The sequence below is a fragment of the Aricia agestis genome, chromosome 6 (assembly GCF_905147365.1).
Source record: "Aricia agestis chromosome 6, ilAriAges1.1, whole genome shotgun sequence".
Lineage (NCBI taxonomy): Eukaryota > Metazoa > Arthropoda > Insecta > Lepidoptera > Lycaenidae > Aricia > Aricia agestis.
In genome coordinates, this window is record NC_056411.1 from 18,339,058 (window position 1) to 18,359,521 (window position 20,464).

Genomic DNA, 20,464 nt, shown 5'->3' on the forward strand with positions numbered 1-20,464 from the left:
TGGTATAAGATTAAATGAAAGCAGAACTCCATATTAAAAGCACATTTATTATACAAATTCTCAATCAAATTGCAAGAATTAAAGGATCGACAAAACAAATACAAAAGAACAAATCGCTTTGTGTATTGAAAATACACCAAGAATACTGAAATCGGATATTTCAAACACAGAAGAATATTACACGTACATTCGATACGAACATAACGCCAAGTAACATAATTTCTATTTTGTCTATGCCATTATTGGTTTTTTATAGTGTGGCAGTTTTCGTAATAAATATAAGAAATCAAATTAGTGATTATCTTTATAATAATAAAATTTATTACATATTATATTTACTATCAGTGGCTTAGGGTCAGTCAGAGCGAGAAGCGACGCGACGCGTCGTTGCGCATATTATGCATAAAATGCAGGGCGCTGCGATTTTGCGTCGTTAACAGACCCTACACCCTCTAGAATCTAGATGCAGCAATTCTGTGGTTTACCACACCCATGACTCAAGACACTTAGGCCAACGCTAAAACACGCGCGGGCGCACGCTCGCGTATTTTTTTATAAATGAAAAAGTATGGGCAGCGCAGGCGCGTGCGACGGAGCGCGGACGCGGGCGACGATGCTGCCCATACAATTCATCATTTACGCACGCGAGCGTGCGCCCGCGCGAGTTAGCGTTGACCCTTACATTAATAATAATTACAAAACCCGTAGTATATTGAATATTGCATTTACAATCTACACACATATAAAATAGGAATTCTTAGAGCTTCACAGTAAAATTGTACAAAATAGGTAGGTAGGTATATAAATATTTTAGATAAGATAATGGTTTTTATTTACATATCGTACGAATACAAAAATAAAACCTTAAATTTAATAATATCAATTTATAATAATTTTTATTACAAGAAACTCAACATAATGACCAAAAAGCATTTTATTGGTGAAATCGTCGAATGAAATTCGGAAAATAAGGCGCAATAACAAACCCGACCGAAATACATAACATTCGTTGGTCTTTGGTAAACACTTCGTACAAATTGATAACCTAATCTAAGCCTGCTAGCCAACTATTCAAACGTATTGATAAGCCCCTTAATGCCGGCTCTTGATATAGGCGAACGCGTTGGCCAACGCGTCTGCAGTACTGCGTTGGCCCAATGTGTAGAACGGGCGTTCGCGCGTTGGCCAACGTCTAAATACCTACGGCCAACGCGCGAACGCCCGTTCTACACATTGGGCCAACGCGTCTGCAGACGCGTTGGCCAACGCGTTCGCCTATGTCGAGAGCCGCCATAAGGTACAATTCCGTGCATCGCGATCGATCGCGGCCGCGGCAGTTGTAACTTCAACATTTTCATACACTGACTATTGACGCGAACGGCCGACGACAGTCGTTAGCCGCGCGCGGCCGCGATCGATCGCGATGCACGGAATTGTACCTTTACTATCAAAAATATTTACACCAACGCAATGTTTTGTTCTTATCTGATGAGTTAGAAAAGTCATTTGACAGACAAGAACAGACCATTGTAATTTGTATAGCTTATTTCAAGGCTTATTCATTGTGTGACATTTTTATTAGCAAGGGTAAGAAATAATATTGTTACAAAGATGGTTGAATTGAGCCGTTTAGGAATATTTTGAGTTATATATTATAATATAATATTATGTGTACGTATAAGATATTATATCAATGAATCGAGTAATATAATAAAAAATTATGAATAAGAAAATATTTTAACTAGGGGTTGTTACAGTAGTACTTACAACATGATTCCTGCTATGAGCTAGTAAATTAAAAATAATCCAGAGTAAGAGAGGTGTGATGGTAACAGATCAGGTAAACCGTTTCCAGTATGACCAATAAAAACAGCAAGTAAAGCAACATGTAGTTGTATCCACTATGCAAAATGTTGCACATTTTGCGCCAGCTGGCAACGTCGCATGTTGCTGTGCAACGTCCCTTGTAACATTAAAAATTTTGCGTACATACCCGGCTATTCGGCGACATTCCTGTGTGTAATTTATTCCGTTATTACATGCATCGTAAAAAAGCAGTAATAAATGCACTGAACTGTATAATGGGCATTGTCCAAAAAAAATCACATGTACTTTTTATATTTTTTTTTCGTTAAAATAGGGTATTTTAAGAATATAAATTAAATAATTTTAAAATACATCGGCTAGTTTTTTCTCAATAAATTTTTAAAGTTTCGCTCTGACGTCATCATCGGCTGCCAATTGACCTCTGCATATGTTTTAAATTTCCTTTCAATCTTATTTATAATGGCTGGTTCGTCAAATGCAAGTTCTCATTATGTGAAAGCTGATACGAGAAGCTTACCAAAAGTTCGAAATGTAATGTTGGTCGAATTTATTGCTAGTTTGACGCCATTGAAGGTCAAACAAAGGTCAAACGTATTTGTTCAAAAATATAAGTAACTAATGGGTATTTTTTTCGTTTATATACAGAAAAACGATCACTGACCTTATTCCTCGAAATGTTTTTGTAATGAGCAAAATTTAAAAAAAATGGACAATCCCCATTTATAGACCTTTGCTTTTAAATACACACATCTCGGCTTGGCTATATCTACACCTCATCTAATAGCCATAACCCATAAAGTTTATATACCTAGCGGAATAGAGAAACAACTGCCTGAGCAAGAGAGATGTCACTATCAGTAACACTGCGTGGTAGAAAGAGACGTGTGATACATGACAGCAGCACTATTTTTTTGACGTCCAGTCGGCACGTGCCGTACGTTGACAATTCTCATAGAAATCATGTTCAATCATGCTTGTGTAAGTAGTAGTAGTAGGTATACGTACACATATTTTTACACACAGATGAAACCAATTTCGGTTTCGTTTGACAGCTCGAGATTGTTGGCTCTATTCCGCTAGGTATATTAACTTTATGCCATAACCAGACTAGCTCTCAATCCCCAGTAGAAAAAATACATCACGCTTACGCTATCCTTGCTCTCTTTGTCTAATTAGCTATTTGATAGACAAACACCTGGAAAAAATATTCTTACTAACGAGGGGAAATAGGTTTATCATTCATACATTTAAGACTATTTAATATTATGTTAACAACAACCATGGTAAAATAAATATATCAAATATTTAGAGGAAGTCTTACCTTAAGACGTCGGGGCATTTTAAAAATGTTCATACAAACTATACTTACACAGAGTTTAGAATTCGAATCTGCTTATATCTACTATTTAATGTAGTCTCTAATAATATTGTTTAAAAAAATATGTGGCATCAAAATGTTACAAAAAGTAATACCGATTCACAGTTCTCTAAGAAGAATGAAATAAAAATGTACTTATAAGAATTTATTTCTAGGTAGCCGTTTCAACTACTGATTGCAAGATATTTTTCCTGCTAACCTAGAAATAAGCGATGTCCATGACCATATTACAAATTCGACATTATAGCCCCGACGAAAGTTGAAATATACAAAAATTAAGTATAGCGTAAGTATAAATAATCCTTTATGGTCCCAGAGTGGAGAAGGTACGTAACACTATAACATTGAGGCGAAAATATTCCAGCGATTAAAATACATCTAAATGGGAGATCGCACCGCTAGTTGGCGTCAAACATTACGGCAATACACACAATAATCACATTATTCCCTAAAATAGATGTTCACTCATGGAGCAATAGAATATTTGTCGTTTCCACCCAGCTATCTCATTCAACCATAAAAATAATATATACCCACACGTAATTATTGTGACTACAGAATTGTGACGTCACTCAGGCAATGCCACATCAACATTGTAAGTTCGATAAGAAATATATAGTCTGGTCACAGAGCGCATAGCAATTCCTACGTAGAACTAAATTAAGAAGAAAATACGGCGTATCATCTCTTTTATCGTCTACTGAAAACAACTTGCACAAAATATACACGCTTTCGGATAATAATGAATCAATGTACGAATCTCTATATTTATATAGAGATATAATCTCTATATTAAGGAGAAACTCTAGGATTACAACAGTAAAACATATAGTATCACCGCTTTCAATGGATTTATATAGGAAGTATACATCAAGAAGTAAGCTATAAATTCATATATTCGTAGAAAAATAACTAATAAAAACATGACCATTGTCTATGGTCTTTCAGAAAACTTAAGGAGCAAATACACTTTTCATAGAGCTGTCCTGTTGTGTTTCTTTACTCGTAAAAAATTGATCGTGTTTCGACGCTCTAAGGCCGTGGCCAAGTGTATATTTTAGAAGTCGCAAAAGTTTTATTATAGGTTTAAAATTCACCACACATTCATGCCTAAAAAGGTGGTAATTTAAAAAAAAGTCCCCACATACATCACTAGAAAAAAATGTTCTTTCATTTAGTTAACAGACAGAAAATATTCTCTAATAACAAACATAAGGAGGTGCAATAGAAATAGATGATTAAAGTTAAGGCACGATTATCTAAGACACAATGAAGAAAGAACTTAATGAGAAAGGCACACTAGGGGCTATAATTTTTGATATAAATAATTTAACATAGCAGTCGATTTATTTAGACTTAAAACAAGCAACTGGCCTTTAAGGAAAACTTGTCCGCAACTTTTTAGCGCGGAAATTCGTTAGTGACACGCATTTTCCATGATTCTAATGTTTTTTCCTGGGACCTCATGTTTCCGTATCAAATATCATACAAAGCTGCAATTCGAGCTTGAAGAGGGTACAGGCAGACAGACACACTTCCGCATTTATAATATTAGTGATGAGTGGTATTAGTGATGAGTGGTAGTATGTGGGGCTGGTATGGGTGTCGTCAAACCGTTTACACACTTTCACGCGTGTCTAGTGACTACATTAAATTAAGTATTTCACTGGGAACACTGTGGGACTGTTGCCTGAGATCCGATGTGATTGACCACCGACGGTAGAACTGCCGCCTTATATGGTTCTGAAACACGAAACAATTATTTTCTAGAACCTGCCGTTCCATACTCAAAATATACTATAAACCATGTGACGAAGTATACATTCCAGAACTAATAAAATTTCTTGATAATATTTGTTGATATTGTATTTTCGGTACAAATTACAATATGGCATTCTCATATTACATATATTTTTTTATAAAATAAGAGGGCCTGATGGAAAGCAACTTCTGTCGCCCATGGACACTCAAAACATCAGAAGAGCTGCAGATGCGTTGCCGGCCTTTTAAGAGGAAATAGGGGAGGGTGGGGTAGAGGATTGGGCCTCCGGTAAACTCACTCACTCGGCGAAACACAGCATAAGCGCTGTTTCACGCCGGTTTTCTTTGAGCCCGTGGTATTTCTCCGGTCGAGCCGGCCCATTCATGCCGAAGCATGGCTCTCCCACGGCAAGCATGGCTCTATTAACAATTTATGTTAAACGAGTTGGTCTTATTGGTCAATACTACAAAAATCTATCGTTTGACGAATAAGAGAAAAATATTGTTTAATAGGAGACCAACTGGATTGAAGCTGCCCTGAGCCGCTGAGTGAAAATGAAATACGGATGGTGGGTAAGTCTTACTTTTTGTTATTCCTTCGCGTTGGCGAGGCGTCGTTGGAATTTCCAGGGCTGTCGCTTAGCTCAGAGCTGCTGCTTCGGATGTCACCCTCCATCTGTAACTCATGTTTGCTTTATTAGATTGTCTGACAAGTAAGATGACAAGTTTGGTTAGGACGATGCAGACTGCTCTTGCGTACTGCGCACACACTTGGGCACTATAAAATTACTCCTGCATAGCTGGCCTGGTTTCAATGAAACCGGCCACCGTCACCGAAACCGGTATGGGAGCTATTATAACATGCTTGGTCAGGCCGAAGCTGACGTCATTTCAGACGTTGCATATATCTTTGTCATGTTCAGAAACTTCGATAGGGCGATGCAGGATTGTGGCGCTAATTATGGGTACCGCCCCAATGATATTACCTGTCCAGCCTTGATGGTGATATACGCGATCTGCAGGATGAGCACCGTCCACACGACGTGCAGCACCAGCAGCAGACACAGCAGCGAGTTGAAGATGTAGTACGCCGGAAACATCGGCAGCAACATGGGAGCTCGGATTGACGTGCTGGAAATTATTAAAGTAAGTTTTTAGTAAACTATAAAGACGAGTTTTGACCATAAAGTTAATATACCTAGCGGAATAGAGAAACAAAGGCCTTAGATAGAGAGATGTCATTAACACTGCGTATTATCAGTAACACTGCGTGATAAAAAGAGACGTGTGATACATTGTGCAGAACCAATTTTTTTCATCTGACGTCCAGTCGGTACTTAGCGGCACGTTGACAATTTAATCTCTTAGAAAGATGCTTGTGTAAGTGTATACGTACACATATTTTTACACACAGACGTAAATCAATGTCGGTTTCGTGTAACAGCTCGAGATTGTTGCTCTATTCCGCTAGGTATATTAACTTTATAGTTTTGACTAAGGGAAGAAATGCTTTGTCATTGTCTTAGACGGAAAAAAGTGGTAATTTATTATGACAATAGTGACCGAAGAGGAGACAATTCGTCACATTCTAAGTAAGTACCTACACAGGTTACATACAACCATTTGGGCACTTGCAACACTGAAACCCACTTATGTCAGTTTGGATTTAAATATAATAGTACCATTTCTCTCGTTTCTCGTATTTCTAACAGAAAAGGCTGTTTATTGGCCCACCATCGCTTCGAGAACTAGCCGGGCCAAAACTGGACTCATATCAGTGTGCAGTAACAAACATCCTCACCTCCATATGATGTAGAAGGGGAAGATGCCGACGCGCGTGGTGATCCATGTGACGATCAGACCCAGGAACAGCGTGTCGCACAGTCGCTGGTAGTTCGCGTATTTGGCCGCCTTCACCGCCTGGAAGTAATTAATAGATATTGTAGAAACAATTTTCGAAAAGTCATAAAAATCTACTACCGACTAGTGTCAAACACGCTGAGAGGTATATAATTTGCGTTACGAATTGAGTTATTAAGGACGCCATCACATTTTTTCACAAATATCAGCGATTTTCAGGTACCATTTTAAAGAATTATGAGTCACACTGCGAGGATATTTTGGTTTCAAATGAAAGATAATATATTCATCTCCACGTCTACACTATAAAAATTTTATAGCCGCATACAAAATTTTCACATAAATACGTTTTAACCATCACAATAATCGCAAAAGATTTAAAAAAATGATTAGGTACCATTATAGCTAAATACACTGAAGTAAGGAAAATAAATATACAAAAAAATTGTTGCTTATTTAGTCCCCTGTACGAATAGCTAAATATTTTATATAAAAATAAATAACATTTCCATTTATAAGAAAAATAAGAAACACTCTCAAATTTCTTCATACATTTTCGCCCTATCAAGAACGCGGCGAGCGTCGTAACCGCCACTGTACAAGGCGCGCTGATATTGAATGTTATTTTAATAAAATGCGTTCGTCGCGGTATAAGTTGCAACAATACTTGAAACTTTCATGTTCTTTGAGTGCTGCAAGGCAAAGTTTGATAAACATATTATATGGCTTAAAATAGCACTACTTTTTTGATGTCGCACTTCGTTCTAGCAACGCAAAGTTGACTAATAGCCTAGTAAACGAATGATTCTGGTTGGAAAGGTCGAAAGCAGAAATTTTGACTACGGAACTTTGTATGGACTAGTTAGGAGATAAACATACTAATAGTCCTGACCCCAGAATAATCTGCTCAAATCAACCCAAAATTAAGCCGATGCGATCAGTAAAAAGGCTCCAGGAGAGCAACCAGTCTCTGGAAACCGACCAAACCGTGCTTCGGCACGGTTTGGTCGGTTTCCAGAGACTGGTTCCCATTAGGATGATCCATATGCCATCAAAATATTTTGTTTTCCAGCATCCCGATCTGGAAAATGCGGAAGGTTACTCGAAATTACAAAGAACATTGAGCCTCATACCGCAGAAAGACTCAAAAAATGTATGTATAGGTAAAAATAGCCTGCACTAACCATAGATTAGGATTAATTATTATTAATTTGACTATTAGCAATAAAAATGTAGAAGATTTTTTCTCATAAGAATGAAATTTTCAGTTTTATAAAACGAAGTAAAGATTTGTTGGTATACGACTTTTCTATGGGCATTGAAAAATCAATGATTTATTTCTTAGAGACAAGAAAACCCAGAAAAGTTTTTTATGTTTTATAAAAGACCATAAAATAAGCTAACTTTCATATATTTACTGTCTTCAAATATTCCTGATATTTCAGAAAATACAAATATCCTAAGGTCGTATTGATGTGTGTATTTGAAAATCGACCACTTTTAGGAGCTCATAGTTAGGTAACGATTGGAGATAGATACAAAGGGTAAAGGACAAAGTTGTAGAGAATTTTATTAGCTTTTACTATGTAGTACAATAAAATTTCGTACGAAGCACCGTTTTTGAAAATTAGGCATAAAACCAAAATATCGGTCCTTCTTTCCCCCCTCTCCCCTCCGGCTCACCTCGGAGGGGTCAGGACTTTTAGTATGTTTATCTCCTAACTAGTCCAAACAAAGTTCCGTAGTCAAAATTTCTGCTTTTGACTTTTCCAAGCACACCCCCTTTTTGAGCATTCATTTACTAGGGTATAAAGACTCAGTCACTAGTTTTTTACATACCTAAAGCACAAACAATATAATTAAAAACTATGCCGGATAGTTAAGTTCTCCGTCATGAAAATTCTGATAATATCATCATGACGTTACCTCAACGAATATATCGGCACAATCGTGCAGCAGCAGCACGAGGGTGCCAATGCGGTGGAGGTTGCAGACCCAGCTGAAGGATATGAGCGCGATGGTGGCGATGTGGTGCACGAACATCTGCCAGAAGTCCTTGCGCCGCACGTCCCAGAACTGCGAGATGGTCAGCGCCCAGTAGAACGCCGCCGACACCATGTAATACCACCAGATATCGTTGGTGAGACCCTGAAATATAATTTAATGGGATATATTACTGCAACGTTTTCACGCTAAAGGCAGCACCAGCGTAGACAACAAACAAAAAGTTTTGTTCGACGTTTGACGACGTTACTGTCAATATTCTGATATGACGTGTGCAACATGTCGGATTTTGGTCGGATTATTTACTGTATGTGCTAGTAGCGCCCTCTGCTCCGACCGCAGCGTAATATTCCCTATTGTGTTAGGGATATCCAGCTGTTGGAATATGTGCGTGGAGGCCGCGTTGGAAGATCTTCCGACCGAGCGAGGTGCAGGTATGGTCGGTTAGGGCGAAGCGTCATTCCAGACGTTGCATATGTCTTGCCGATGATGCACGATCGTAGCGCTAGTACCGCCACACTATCAAAAACATAAATAAAAAATTAGTGTCTAGACTCTAGTTCTTAATCAAGGACAAAAAGAAGTAACATCAAAAGGGGTCGGCATCTAGTATGTGAACTTATCAGTTCTGACTAGGCGATTTCTAATTAACTTCTCGCTGGTTTTTTATGAGTCAATTTTGACATTTTCACGTTAAGTTTTTTAATACTGCACACATTTCCATAAGATCGAACTTGCCTAGCGACGCTCTCGCGTGTACGGTGTATAACATACGTATAACATATAAGGACAAGAATACCGAATTTGTTGAGTTAAAAGTTAAAACAAAAGATCGTACGTCATAAGTAAAAAAACGGTCATGGCCATATTTTGTTTTTGTAAAAAAAATTTAACATTCGAAATATAAAATTTGAAGTTTCTTTTTTTAAATTTAGGTCCAAGGTCAAATAATAATGATAACAGCTATAGCGGATTCAAATTCTTTCAATATTATACAATAGTATAAAAGCTATGTAGCATATTAAAATCTATACTAATATTATAAAGCGGAAGAGTTTGTTAGTTTGTTTGTTTGAACGCGCTAATCTCAGGAATTCCTGGTCCGATTTGAAAAATCTTTCAGTGTTATATAGCCCATTTATCGAGGAAGGCTATAGGCTATATTTTATCACGCTAATACTAATAGGAGCGAAGAAATAGAGGAAAGTGTGGAAAAAAACGGGGGGAAATTATTTGAAAGGGCTTATTTGAACGCACTAATCTCAGGAACTACTGGTCCGATTTGAAAAAAAATTTCACTGTTACATAGCCCATTTATCAAGGAAGACTATATGCTTTATTTTATCACGCTAAAACTAATAGGAGCGAAGAAATAGAAGAAAGAGTGGAAAAAACGGGTGAGATTATTTGAAAGGGCTTATTTGAACGCGCTAATCTCAGGAACTACAGGTCTGATTTGAAAAATTATTTCAGTGTTAGATAGTCCATTTGTCGAGGAAGGCTATAGGCTATATTTTATCACACTTAGACTAATAGGAGCGAAGAAGTTGGGAAAAACGGGGCAAATTATTTGAAAGGAGTAAGGACTTATCTCGCGAACTACTGGCGCAATTTTTATGTTATTTGGCATATTTTTTGTGGACTAATTTGTCTGTGAAATATCTAATTTACGCGGGCAAAACCGCGCGGAACGTCTAGTAATATATAAGTAGTAGAGAATGTTATTATTCGACAAATTTACCACTCGAATAATTCGAATATTTTACAAAAGTTTTCGAATGATTCGAATATTATTCGAATAATTCAAAATTTTTGAAAAATGCTGAAAACTCTGAACAAAAGTAACAAAAAACTTCGTACAACCATTTGTTAATACGAGGGCTGCTATTTATGTATCCGGAATTAAAAAAAGAAACAAACATAATTTTATCATTTAATATGGTTTTATTGCTTTTCAAAATATTCGCCGCGATGATCGACACACTTTTGCATACGCTGGAACCAATTTTCATAGCACTTTTTCCATTCTGATTGAGGTATCTCCAAAACGTGCATTTTGAACGCATCAACAGCCTCTTCGCGGCTCGAAAAACGTTGACCACGTAATTTGTTCTTCGCGTATGGAAATAAAAAGAAATCGTTAGGTGCCAAATCAGGGCTGTACGGCGGATGACCAGTCAATTCGATCTTTTGACCCTCCAAAAACTGAGTTGTTTCAGCTGAGGTGTGACAGCTAGCATTGTCGTGATGTAATATGATTCTGCGTTGTCGGTTGTCCTTTCTTATTTCTTCAAAGACTTCTGGTAAACAAATGGTCGTATACCATTCAGAATTAACCGTTTTACGATTCTCTAATGGCACTGTAGCCACATGTCCATTAATTCCAAAAAAACAGGCGACCATTTGCTTCAAAGTACTTTTTGCACGAGTAACTTTTGTTGGTTTCGGCTCATCTTGGAACACCCACACCGTTGACTGTTGTTTAGTTTCGGGGTCATATGCATAGATCCAAGATTCATCACCTGTGTAGATATTATAAACGGCTTTTGACGTACCACGGTTGTATTTTTTTATCATTTTTTTGCACCAATCGACACGAGCCCGTTTTTGATCGATTGTCAAGTTGTGCGGAATCCAACGCGAACATATTTTTTTTACAGCCAAATGTTCGTGTAATATCTTATGTATGCTCGTCATACTTATGCCTAAGGACGCCTCTATCTCGCGATATGTAACATGACGATCACGCATTATTAGTTCCCGCACAGCATCTATATTTTGTGGGACAACAGCTGTTTTTGGGCGACCTTCTTTATTTTCATCCGTGAGCATAGACCGCCCACGATTAAACTCACTGTACCAGTGATAAACAGTGGTTTTTGATGGTGCTTCATCTCCAAAAGTTGCGGTGAGTTGAATAAAGCACTGTTGTTGATTTAGCCCACGCCGAAAATCGTAGTAAATCATTGCACGAAAATGTTCACGCGTTAAATCCATGGCAAATGAAGACACGCAATTTTTAAAATGACGCCACAATGGAAAAATAATTGACAGTCACATGAAACAAAATGTATTCTTCAACCAAAGAGTTCTATTTTCAAATGTTGTAATTACTTTTTAAATATTGTTCTTGTAAGTGGCCAGTTCCGGATACATAAATAGCAGCCCTCGTACTACGAAGTAAGCAATTCCAATTTTTACTTTTATCAACATAAATCTTTGTAAATGACATAGTTAATTTTTAACCCCCGACAAAAAAGAGGGATGTTATAAGTTTGACGCGTCTGTCTGTTTGTCTGTGTGTGTATCTGTCCGTGGCATTGTAACATCCAAACGGGTGGACCGATTTTGATCTAGTTTTTTTGTTTGAAAGCTGACATGATCGAGAGTGTTTTTAGCTATAATTCATCATCATCAGCCTGCTCAGTGCTGGACAATCAGGGTATATCTGGTTCATGAAAGGCCGTTAGCAACTTGTAGTCGTTTGATGAATTTTATATTTCAATCTAGTTCGTGACATTTGTGACACCTACTAATATTATAAAGCCGAAAGTATGTGAGTTTGTGTGTTTGTTACTTCTTCACGCCTAAATGGCTGGACCGATTGCGACAAAATTTTATAAGAAGGTAGCTGACATCCTGGATTAACACATAGGCTACATTTTTTACTGGAGGTTTATAAAATGGAGGTTTCATGTTATTAACGGCCTCATCGAAAAGGACATTGATAGATGGTAATCATGAGAATATTATGATTCTGTTGATAGGAATTATTCTGCACTATTTAAACTAACACAAGTTTAAAAAGTATGAAATAAAATTAAATTAAGAAATTTAAAAAAACCCCGCCAAACAACTTTAAAAAGTAATAAATAATATTTACTGCCTTTAAGTTCAAATAATTCCTAACTTGTGTAAAGTAATATTTTAGTCCATAATTATTGTCAAGGTGTGTCGGGGGACCTCTAATGTAGATGTTCGATTTCACATCAATTGACAGCGAACTGAAGATAATCAGCGACTTGGCGGTTGTAGGTTGTAGTTTACTTGGCGGTCCCCCGACACACCGTGACATCAATTATGGACTAAAATATATATTTTAAATGGCTATCATATAAATGCAGTGCCGCATCGCGTTTGGTTTTGGTAAAGGATGTTACGATATTTCATGACAAAGTAAGAGTTTAAATTAGTTACTAGCTGCGTGTAGGTATAGTAATACATATTACATAGTAGGTTTTGTTCGTGTCGTTCTAGTGAAGGCTAGCGTGTTTTGCAACGCGAAATAATGTGAGTAGGCGCAGCTATGTAATCAGAACATACACAAAATTACTTGCACACTTTAGACCGAGATGACGAAAGCGTCTGAGGTGCTTCCTCGAGATTAAGGCATCCTTGTCTATTCTATTTATGTTTAAATTAGCAGCATCTTATGCAAGCACTATCGTGCATCTTATGCAATACTAGATGACGCCCGCATCTCCATTGCGCCAAAATTGCTTTATCGCAGGGGAATCGTACATTTTTTGGGGACAAAAACTATCACATGTTCTTTCCCGTGACTCAAGGTATCAATCCACCCAAAACCTATTCTGCCTTTGCCTATGAAGAGGTAACAGACAGACACACTTTCGCATTTATAATATTAGTATGGATAATGGATGCCTTCTATTTATTTAGAAAGATATTAAAAAACACATGAAAAATAGAGAAGATTCGCCCCTAGAAACTACAATTTTATGCTAAGCTAAAATGAATCTTATTGCGATGCGTACAAGCTTGGTCTTTGGTTGTGTGCAAGGTTATCGTTTATGATTGAGATAAGACCTTGCCATAAAAAATTCCCCGCACTTAGTTGCATAGCAATTCGCTTATCATGCGGACACCGCACGATCCCTACGTGTTTTATCGGGATAAAACGTATCTCGAAACCAAATTTCATCCAAATCTTTTCAGCGGTTTAAGTTTGAACAAGTAGGTACAAACAAATAGACGGAAACATTTTGCATTCATAATATTAGTTTAAGAAAAAGTAAATAATAATTGCCTCTTTGATTATGTTAAATACTGGGTAACGGTGTGCGAGAATCCGTTTCGTACCCGGTATGATTTTTTCACAGCCAGGGGCCCAATTCTTACGCCAATCGCGGGCTTCTCTCTCTTAGGCCGGTATAAATAGTCAGTACTCAAGATGCATCTCGGTCTCAAGACACGGTTCAGGCTCTGTGATTGGTTGGCTGTCAAAATTTGAACCAATCACAGAGCCGAACCGCGTCTTGAGACCGGGTCGCATCTTAAGTACTGACTATTTATACCGGCCTTAGACTCCTCATCTCCTTGATGTGCACACGAGCTGCCAGAAACAAACGAATGAGGTAGTCAGCCACCAAAGCGACATTCGAAGCATGAGAATCGCGCCCCAGACCAATGCCGGGCCGTGCTCGTTTCGTCAGGGTAAGTTATCCCACCGCTGTGACACAGATTGATTAATTGCTTATTTATCATCGAGCAATTGACCGGCGCGACATGTTTGTGTCACCTTTTGCCCGATATTGATTGGTGACTCAGACACAGTAGGAACTCGATTAACCGGACATAGGGTCATTGCAGACTGAAAGGAGCGCAGCGGAGAGGATTTTATTAACGCACTTGAAAATAAACTTTAAAATTATTAAGTACACTAAAATGCATAGGTTATTTTCAACTGCATTAATAAAATCCTCTCCGCTGCGCTCCGTTCTGTCTGCGCTGACCCTTAAACTGCGTTTCATCCAGAGATGTGTTGCGACTTGCGAGGTGAGTGATGACCTACATTATGTTACTTTAGAACAGTTCAGGCGGATCTCTTGATTGTTTGATAAGAAACGATTCATCGGATGAGTGTAAAGTCGGTCCTGCGCCTAATCTGTCACCAGTCTTGTAGGTATTTGGGCATTCCGTAATGTCGGGTTACGACAGTAAATTAATAGATAGTGCTTTTATGAATTGCGCGTACACTTCGGCAACATAAAAAATACTATAAAGGCTACTTTCAATGACGATAACGATAACCCGTTTCTGTGCCAATTCATTATCTATGTTTGGTTGGTCAAATTCGATTTCAAGGACACGTCCATTGTATATTATTTGTATTGTGATTTGTGCTATAACGGTTATTATAGTACGGTAAACATGCGATGACCAAACGACCGCGACAGTTAGATGGGCAAAAAGCGGCCATTATTGACAAAAAGTTGCGCGACCGAGTATTTCGATTGTAATAAAAACTACACTGCTAGCCGTCATAATTTCAGAGTTATCTACCTGTTGACGCTTAAACTTATTTAGATGAAATTTAGTATGGTCCCTACCAGGGGCGTAGCATAGAGCTACCGCGTAACCGCCGTATATGTTATATGGATGTTTATTAGGTATTTTATAACGCCTAAAGTGCACTAGACTAGGCGATAGTTCACAGTGTATATTCTGGATCAGGACAACGCTACATTTCGTGAAGAATTTACGGTTTCTAGTAATAATTTTTAGTTTCCCCACTGTAGTCTTTAGTTCCACTAAACTTTAAAATAAAATAAAACTGAACTTACAGGAAATCAATCACGTTTAAGGAAAATAAGACTTTGTTTTGTGTGTACTAAAGTTGATAATAATAAGACCACAGACTACTCAATGGTTACTACATAATATAATAATATGAGTTATGACTCGGTTAACGGTTTAATGGTTTTAGTTATCAAAGTACTTTTCTCTGCCCTTGCCTTGACTTTCGAGAGAAGACTTTAGTCGATATCAAATATGAATAATGATGTAGACCTAGGTAATAGGTTCAACACTAACAATACTTCCATTATAGCATTAATCACTGTCATACAGCCAGCAAAAAAGTTATTCCGGTCCAATTTTATATTACCCAAGTCCTGAATAGGGTAAAGCAGAAACAGGTATTGATTGTATCAGTCTAGTTATGTGTAGGCAGTCCTTAATTTTAAGATCACTCTACAAAACTGGAGGGGGCAGTTGGTATATGTACAATATCTACCAATAGCTTAAGCAGTCTGATTGCGATCTACCAATAATGGCTTGTCTTATCAGTTATCAGTATCACTGATCTACTAATAGAGAGTTTCCACTTTCCGTCCCGCTCACACTTCTGACTTTGCTCCACCAAAGAGCCCCCTAATGACCGGTACCCGTTTACATTATTCCAGCACTAGATTGGATTACTAGATTGGAGTAATATAAACTGATCATAAAATGGAGCACGCAAGTTGTGTCCGACTTAAAAATGATGTAGAATGTATGATTTTAATAGCGTGTATGATTTTCCTAGTCAGTAAGCAACCAAATGAAAAATAAAAACTAGTTTCAAACTGGAAACAAAATACTTTTTCTGTTTAAAATTAATAATTATTTATCTATAGGTACCTACATGACTAATAGCTGCGAAAGATATTTGCACACAATGACCATCTTTAAACATAAATAAAATACATGCAGTATTTATGAGTTTTGTCGACATAATATTTATCTTGAATATACTACTATTACTCTCAGATAAGCAAGTTCAAAGAAAAACTCGTGTTTCCTAGCAATATCTTGGTGCAATCGTAAAAAAACACAATAGGCAGTTACATAGTAGTAAAAAAATGTAACTTCATTATTACCCTAAGAGTGCTTACAGACGAACAGCACGTGTCGGCGGCAGTCGACGGCAGACGACGGCTCGTGTCGGCGGCAGTTGACGGCACGTGTTCGTTCGTGACGGCACTTTATCAAGCTTGCAGTTGTGACGTACCACATAAAGGTAAGCGTCCACAGGACGTTATCGTACGCAACGGACCTCTCGCATCAAACAGATAATTTTTTCACAGTATCTCCACTATATCGGCAGCGTACGGATTACCGACTAGCCAGTATGTTTATCTCCTAATTAGTCCAAACAAAGTTCCTAAGTCAAAATTTCTGCTTTCGACTTTCCATCCACACCCCCCTTTTGACCATTCATTTACTAGGCTAGTCGGTAATCCGTACGCTTCCTGTACAGTGAACATACTGTGAAAAAATTATCCGTTTGATGCGAGACGTCTCGTACGATACTGACCTGTGGACGCCTACCTTTAGGCGGTACGTCACAACTGGGGGCCTGCCACAACCTCTACTAAGCGACACCGTTTGACAGATGAGCAATATTACTTTAACGTCAAACTAGCGATCTTAAAAAAGTTAATATTTCACAGCGGATTTAACAATGTTTTGTTTTTTAGTAAAATTGTATTTGAAAAGTGAGTATGGTAATGTTATTGTGATCTTACAACAGTGTTCTGGAAACATGATCGTTTTAACTTTTAGGAAAGGTCGTGGTAGGCCCCCTGCAAGCGTCATAAATAGGCATGATGACTATATTTTTTTTCTTATCGGTAATTGAAGGATACTTAAAAAATAGAAACATCGTTGAAAGAATGACTCTGATAGCTTAAAAATTCACCAAGATATGACAATTCAAATATCATATAAAAAAGACCTGCCCGAAACGCTCCATACAAAGTGCTACGAAAGACTGACGTCAGTATTTCGTAGTTTGTAAGCATCGGGAGACAACTTTGTTCGACAGGTATATTAAATATTGCGTTTATGAAAGTGGTTTCATAACAAAAGTTGCATTTAATTGCATAAGTTATCGAATTGTATACAAATATTAAGAAATTTAATTGAAAAAAAATTCGACTTGAATATCCAACTTTAAAGGCGCATAACAAAAAAAATACAAATGCTATCAAGCTGAAATTTTGGGAACACTTATTTTTTACCGTGATTTCTTTATTTTATTAACAAAATTCGCTAATCTTTGACCTTGTCATCATCCCTAATGTGCCGTCAACAACGCGTGCAGTCGACTGCCGCCGACACGTGCCGCCGACTGCCGCCGACGCGTGCCGCCGACACGTGCCGTTCGTCTGTAAGAGGCCTAAGCTGAAAGATACAAAAACCGCAAATGCAAAATCTCATCTCATCCTTGAAAATGGTTTTAGTATTAACACCTCCATTGTGGGTATTGCAGACACAATAGATTTTCAACTGTTATGCGGCAGCCGGTTGCCGCTTGGGGGTACTTGATAGGTTGAAAACCACAAGTGCAATATTTTTCATACATGGTGTTTAAAAATGGTATGGTAAAATCTGTAGATGTAGATGATGTACAGAAATATTATCAGTTTCAAATGAATATTTCCAGCATCATATACCCCACTCCAAAAGGTTTTACCCTAACAGCAAACGGACATTTAGTTACCTGATGTGGATACCCGATGTAGCACTGATCAATGTCCCACAGCCAAGCCTTATCCCACAGCACGTAGATGCCGAAGATGAAGTTGCACACGTAGAAGGTGACCTTCCAGATGTTCTCGCAGAATTTCACCAGGGTAGAGGGCTTATCCTGGCTGCGGCGGAGACGGTACCACCGTTCCACCTCACGCTCTGTCATATCCAACTTTTTGGCAACGTAACATAGCTGAAAACAAACTACTTTTATCAATTCTTACTAATATTATAAATATGAAAGTGTGTCTGTCTGTCTGTTTCCTCTTCACACTTAAAACGCTAAACTGATCTTGTTGAAATTTAGTATGAGTAGGTATTGTTTGAATCTCAGAAAAGGACATAGCATGGTTTTTATCGCAGAAATGAATGAATAAAAAATTAAAATTAAAATTTGGTGCAACAAACTTATGAGCATCATCTAGTACTTTATCATCGCGAATCTGGTGCATACAGTAAAACTCATGGAACCAAACTAAACCAAGCATGGGAATCATTTTTTACTCTTGTTTATAATACAAGTTTAGATATATGTGTACAAATAATATTTCTACACCAATACATTATTATTTATTTGAATCCAATGAAAGACTGATCATGTTTTAATAGTTGCTATCACTTACCTCTTTTGCTCTTGGATTAGCTCGATATTCAGCCTCTAATTTTGGATTTGTTGGAGCCTTTTTGGGCCTTATATTACTTATTCCCAGGTACAGACCAAATGGTGCATAGATATATCTGAAAATAACTAGTATTATAACAAAGTTCTGGATCAAAAGGAAAAATAATAATTGCTTCTATTATTGATAAACTTATTAATATTTAAGTACAAAACCCATCATATTCACCTTAAGCAATTCAAACATGTTTTTAACACCTCCATTGTGGGTATCGCAGACACAATAGATTTTCTATTGGGGCTTTGATGGGTTAAGTCAATATTATTATGTAATAAGTATTGTTCAATTACAACTTTAAAATGTGTTTTAGCATAAATAGTTCATTAATCATTAATATCCTGGTAGGCATGACAATAATGAAACAGACAGAAAATGTGAAAGACTTCTAGACTACAATTTTACATTACTGAGATTACATGGTCGCAGACGTTTTAAAATATGATGAAAAAGTATTACTCATTGATAACAAGTTGCTGTAACTTCTTAGAGAAATGCTAGCATAGTCAACAAAAAAATGTGAATAAAAACTTATCATTGTACTCTCATTGTTAGTTTTGCAATTTAATTTTTCTTAGTCATTTTGACAATAGCCTTAACATTGTTTAGACAAGGACGTTAAGACTGCTTATCTCATTAGATTTATGATTGGCAAATTGCATGAAATGTAAAGATAAGATACAAACATTTGATCAAATTTACTTCCTGAAAACCTATCCCTAAAATTGTGAGTAAACAGAAATGAGACTTTTAATGCAAGTTAATATTATTGGCTGGGTAAGATATTTTATATTTTATATCCTCACTTTTTAGAAAGAAATTTCAAATCTGTTATCATTAGATCCTTAAATATCAACAAAACTGATAACACCTGATGATGATTTTTTCGAAACCGGTAACATACTTAACAATTTTGTAATAAATATATAAAATAAAGCGGAATAAGTGCAAGGAAAGTGTATAATTATTTAATGACACAATTTTTGAGCAATAAACGGATTAAGATCAGAAATGTAAATGTGGGCTAAGCCTGAAATATTATTGAATGTAAAACTGGTTAGTTCTCAGTATTGTCATGCATACAGTTAAATATTCCGAAAGTTGTTATTATTAATTCCACACGGAAGGTAATTAATGTCATTATTGTAAATGTAGGTATTTATGTTAGGTCGGTACCGGTGAAAACTTACAAGCGCAATAAATTTAATTAGCCATTATGTGCACACTAATGAATGTAAATTCAGCGATAGTAAATACGAGCTGGAGATTAATCCGAAGCAGTAACCGCGGCACAAGGTCGCCGCCCCGTACCGCCCATTTTTAAGTGGATTTCTGTACTTACCTCTCTAATAAGTAGCGTAGGGTTATAAAAACTAAGGCTAACGGTATCGGGTAAAACACATGCGTATGATCTGTATAAATTACGGCCTTATCCGGACCGGGCGCGATGTCTGCCCAGGTTGTGTTCGGCGGCAACCACACGTCCTCGCTCCAGAACGCGTCCACGAGCGTCCGAATCATTTTTAAACAGTTGGCAGATCCGAATTGGAATATAAACTGTTTAAAGTTAGTAATGTAAAGAAATTATTGTCTATTTCGATTTGGCTCCGCAAAAATTCACTTCCTATGGAGCACGCTCCCA

The 20,464-nt window shown here is 37.3% G+C and overlaps 1 protein-coding gene and 1 long non-coding RNA gene across 2 annotated transcripts; both read right to left on the reverse strand.

Annotated features, from left to right (window-relative positions):
* Positions 1-27: 27 nt before the first annotated feature.
* LOC121727831 lies at positions 28-1,090 on the reverse strand. The gene is made up of 2 exons (XR_006035728.1): positions 677-1,090; positions 28-496 (listed from the first exon to the last, which is right to left on the reverse strand). It is a non-coding gene; the product is annotated as an uncharacterized LOC121727831 (long non-coding RNA).
* A 2,188-nt stretch (positions 1,091-3,278) lies between these two features.
* Positions 3,279-20,464, reverse strand: LOC121727824 (ceramide synthase 5-like). Its single transcript, XM_042115844.1, has 8 exons — positions 20,165-20,464; positions 18,769-18,883; positions 18,117-18,338; positions 8,753-8,974; positions 6,768-6,886; positions 5,953-6,097; positions 5,551-5,642; positions 3,279-4,948 (listed from the first exon to the last, which is right to left on the reverse strand). Exons 1-8 carry the CDS (start codon positions 20,341-20,343, stop codon positions 4,939-4,941), a joined length of 1,104 nt encoding a protein of 367 aa, XP_041971778.1. The 5' UTR covers positions 20,344-20,464; the 3' UTR covers positions 3,279-4,938.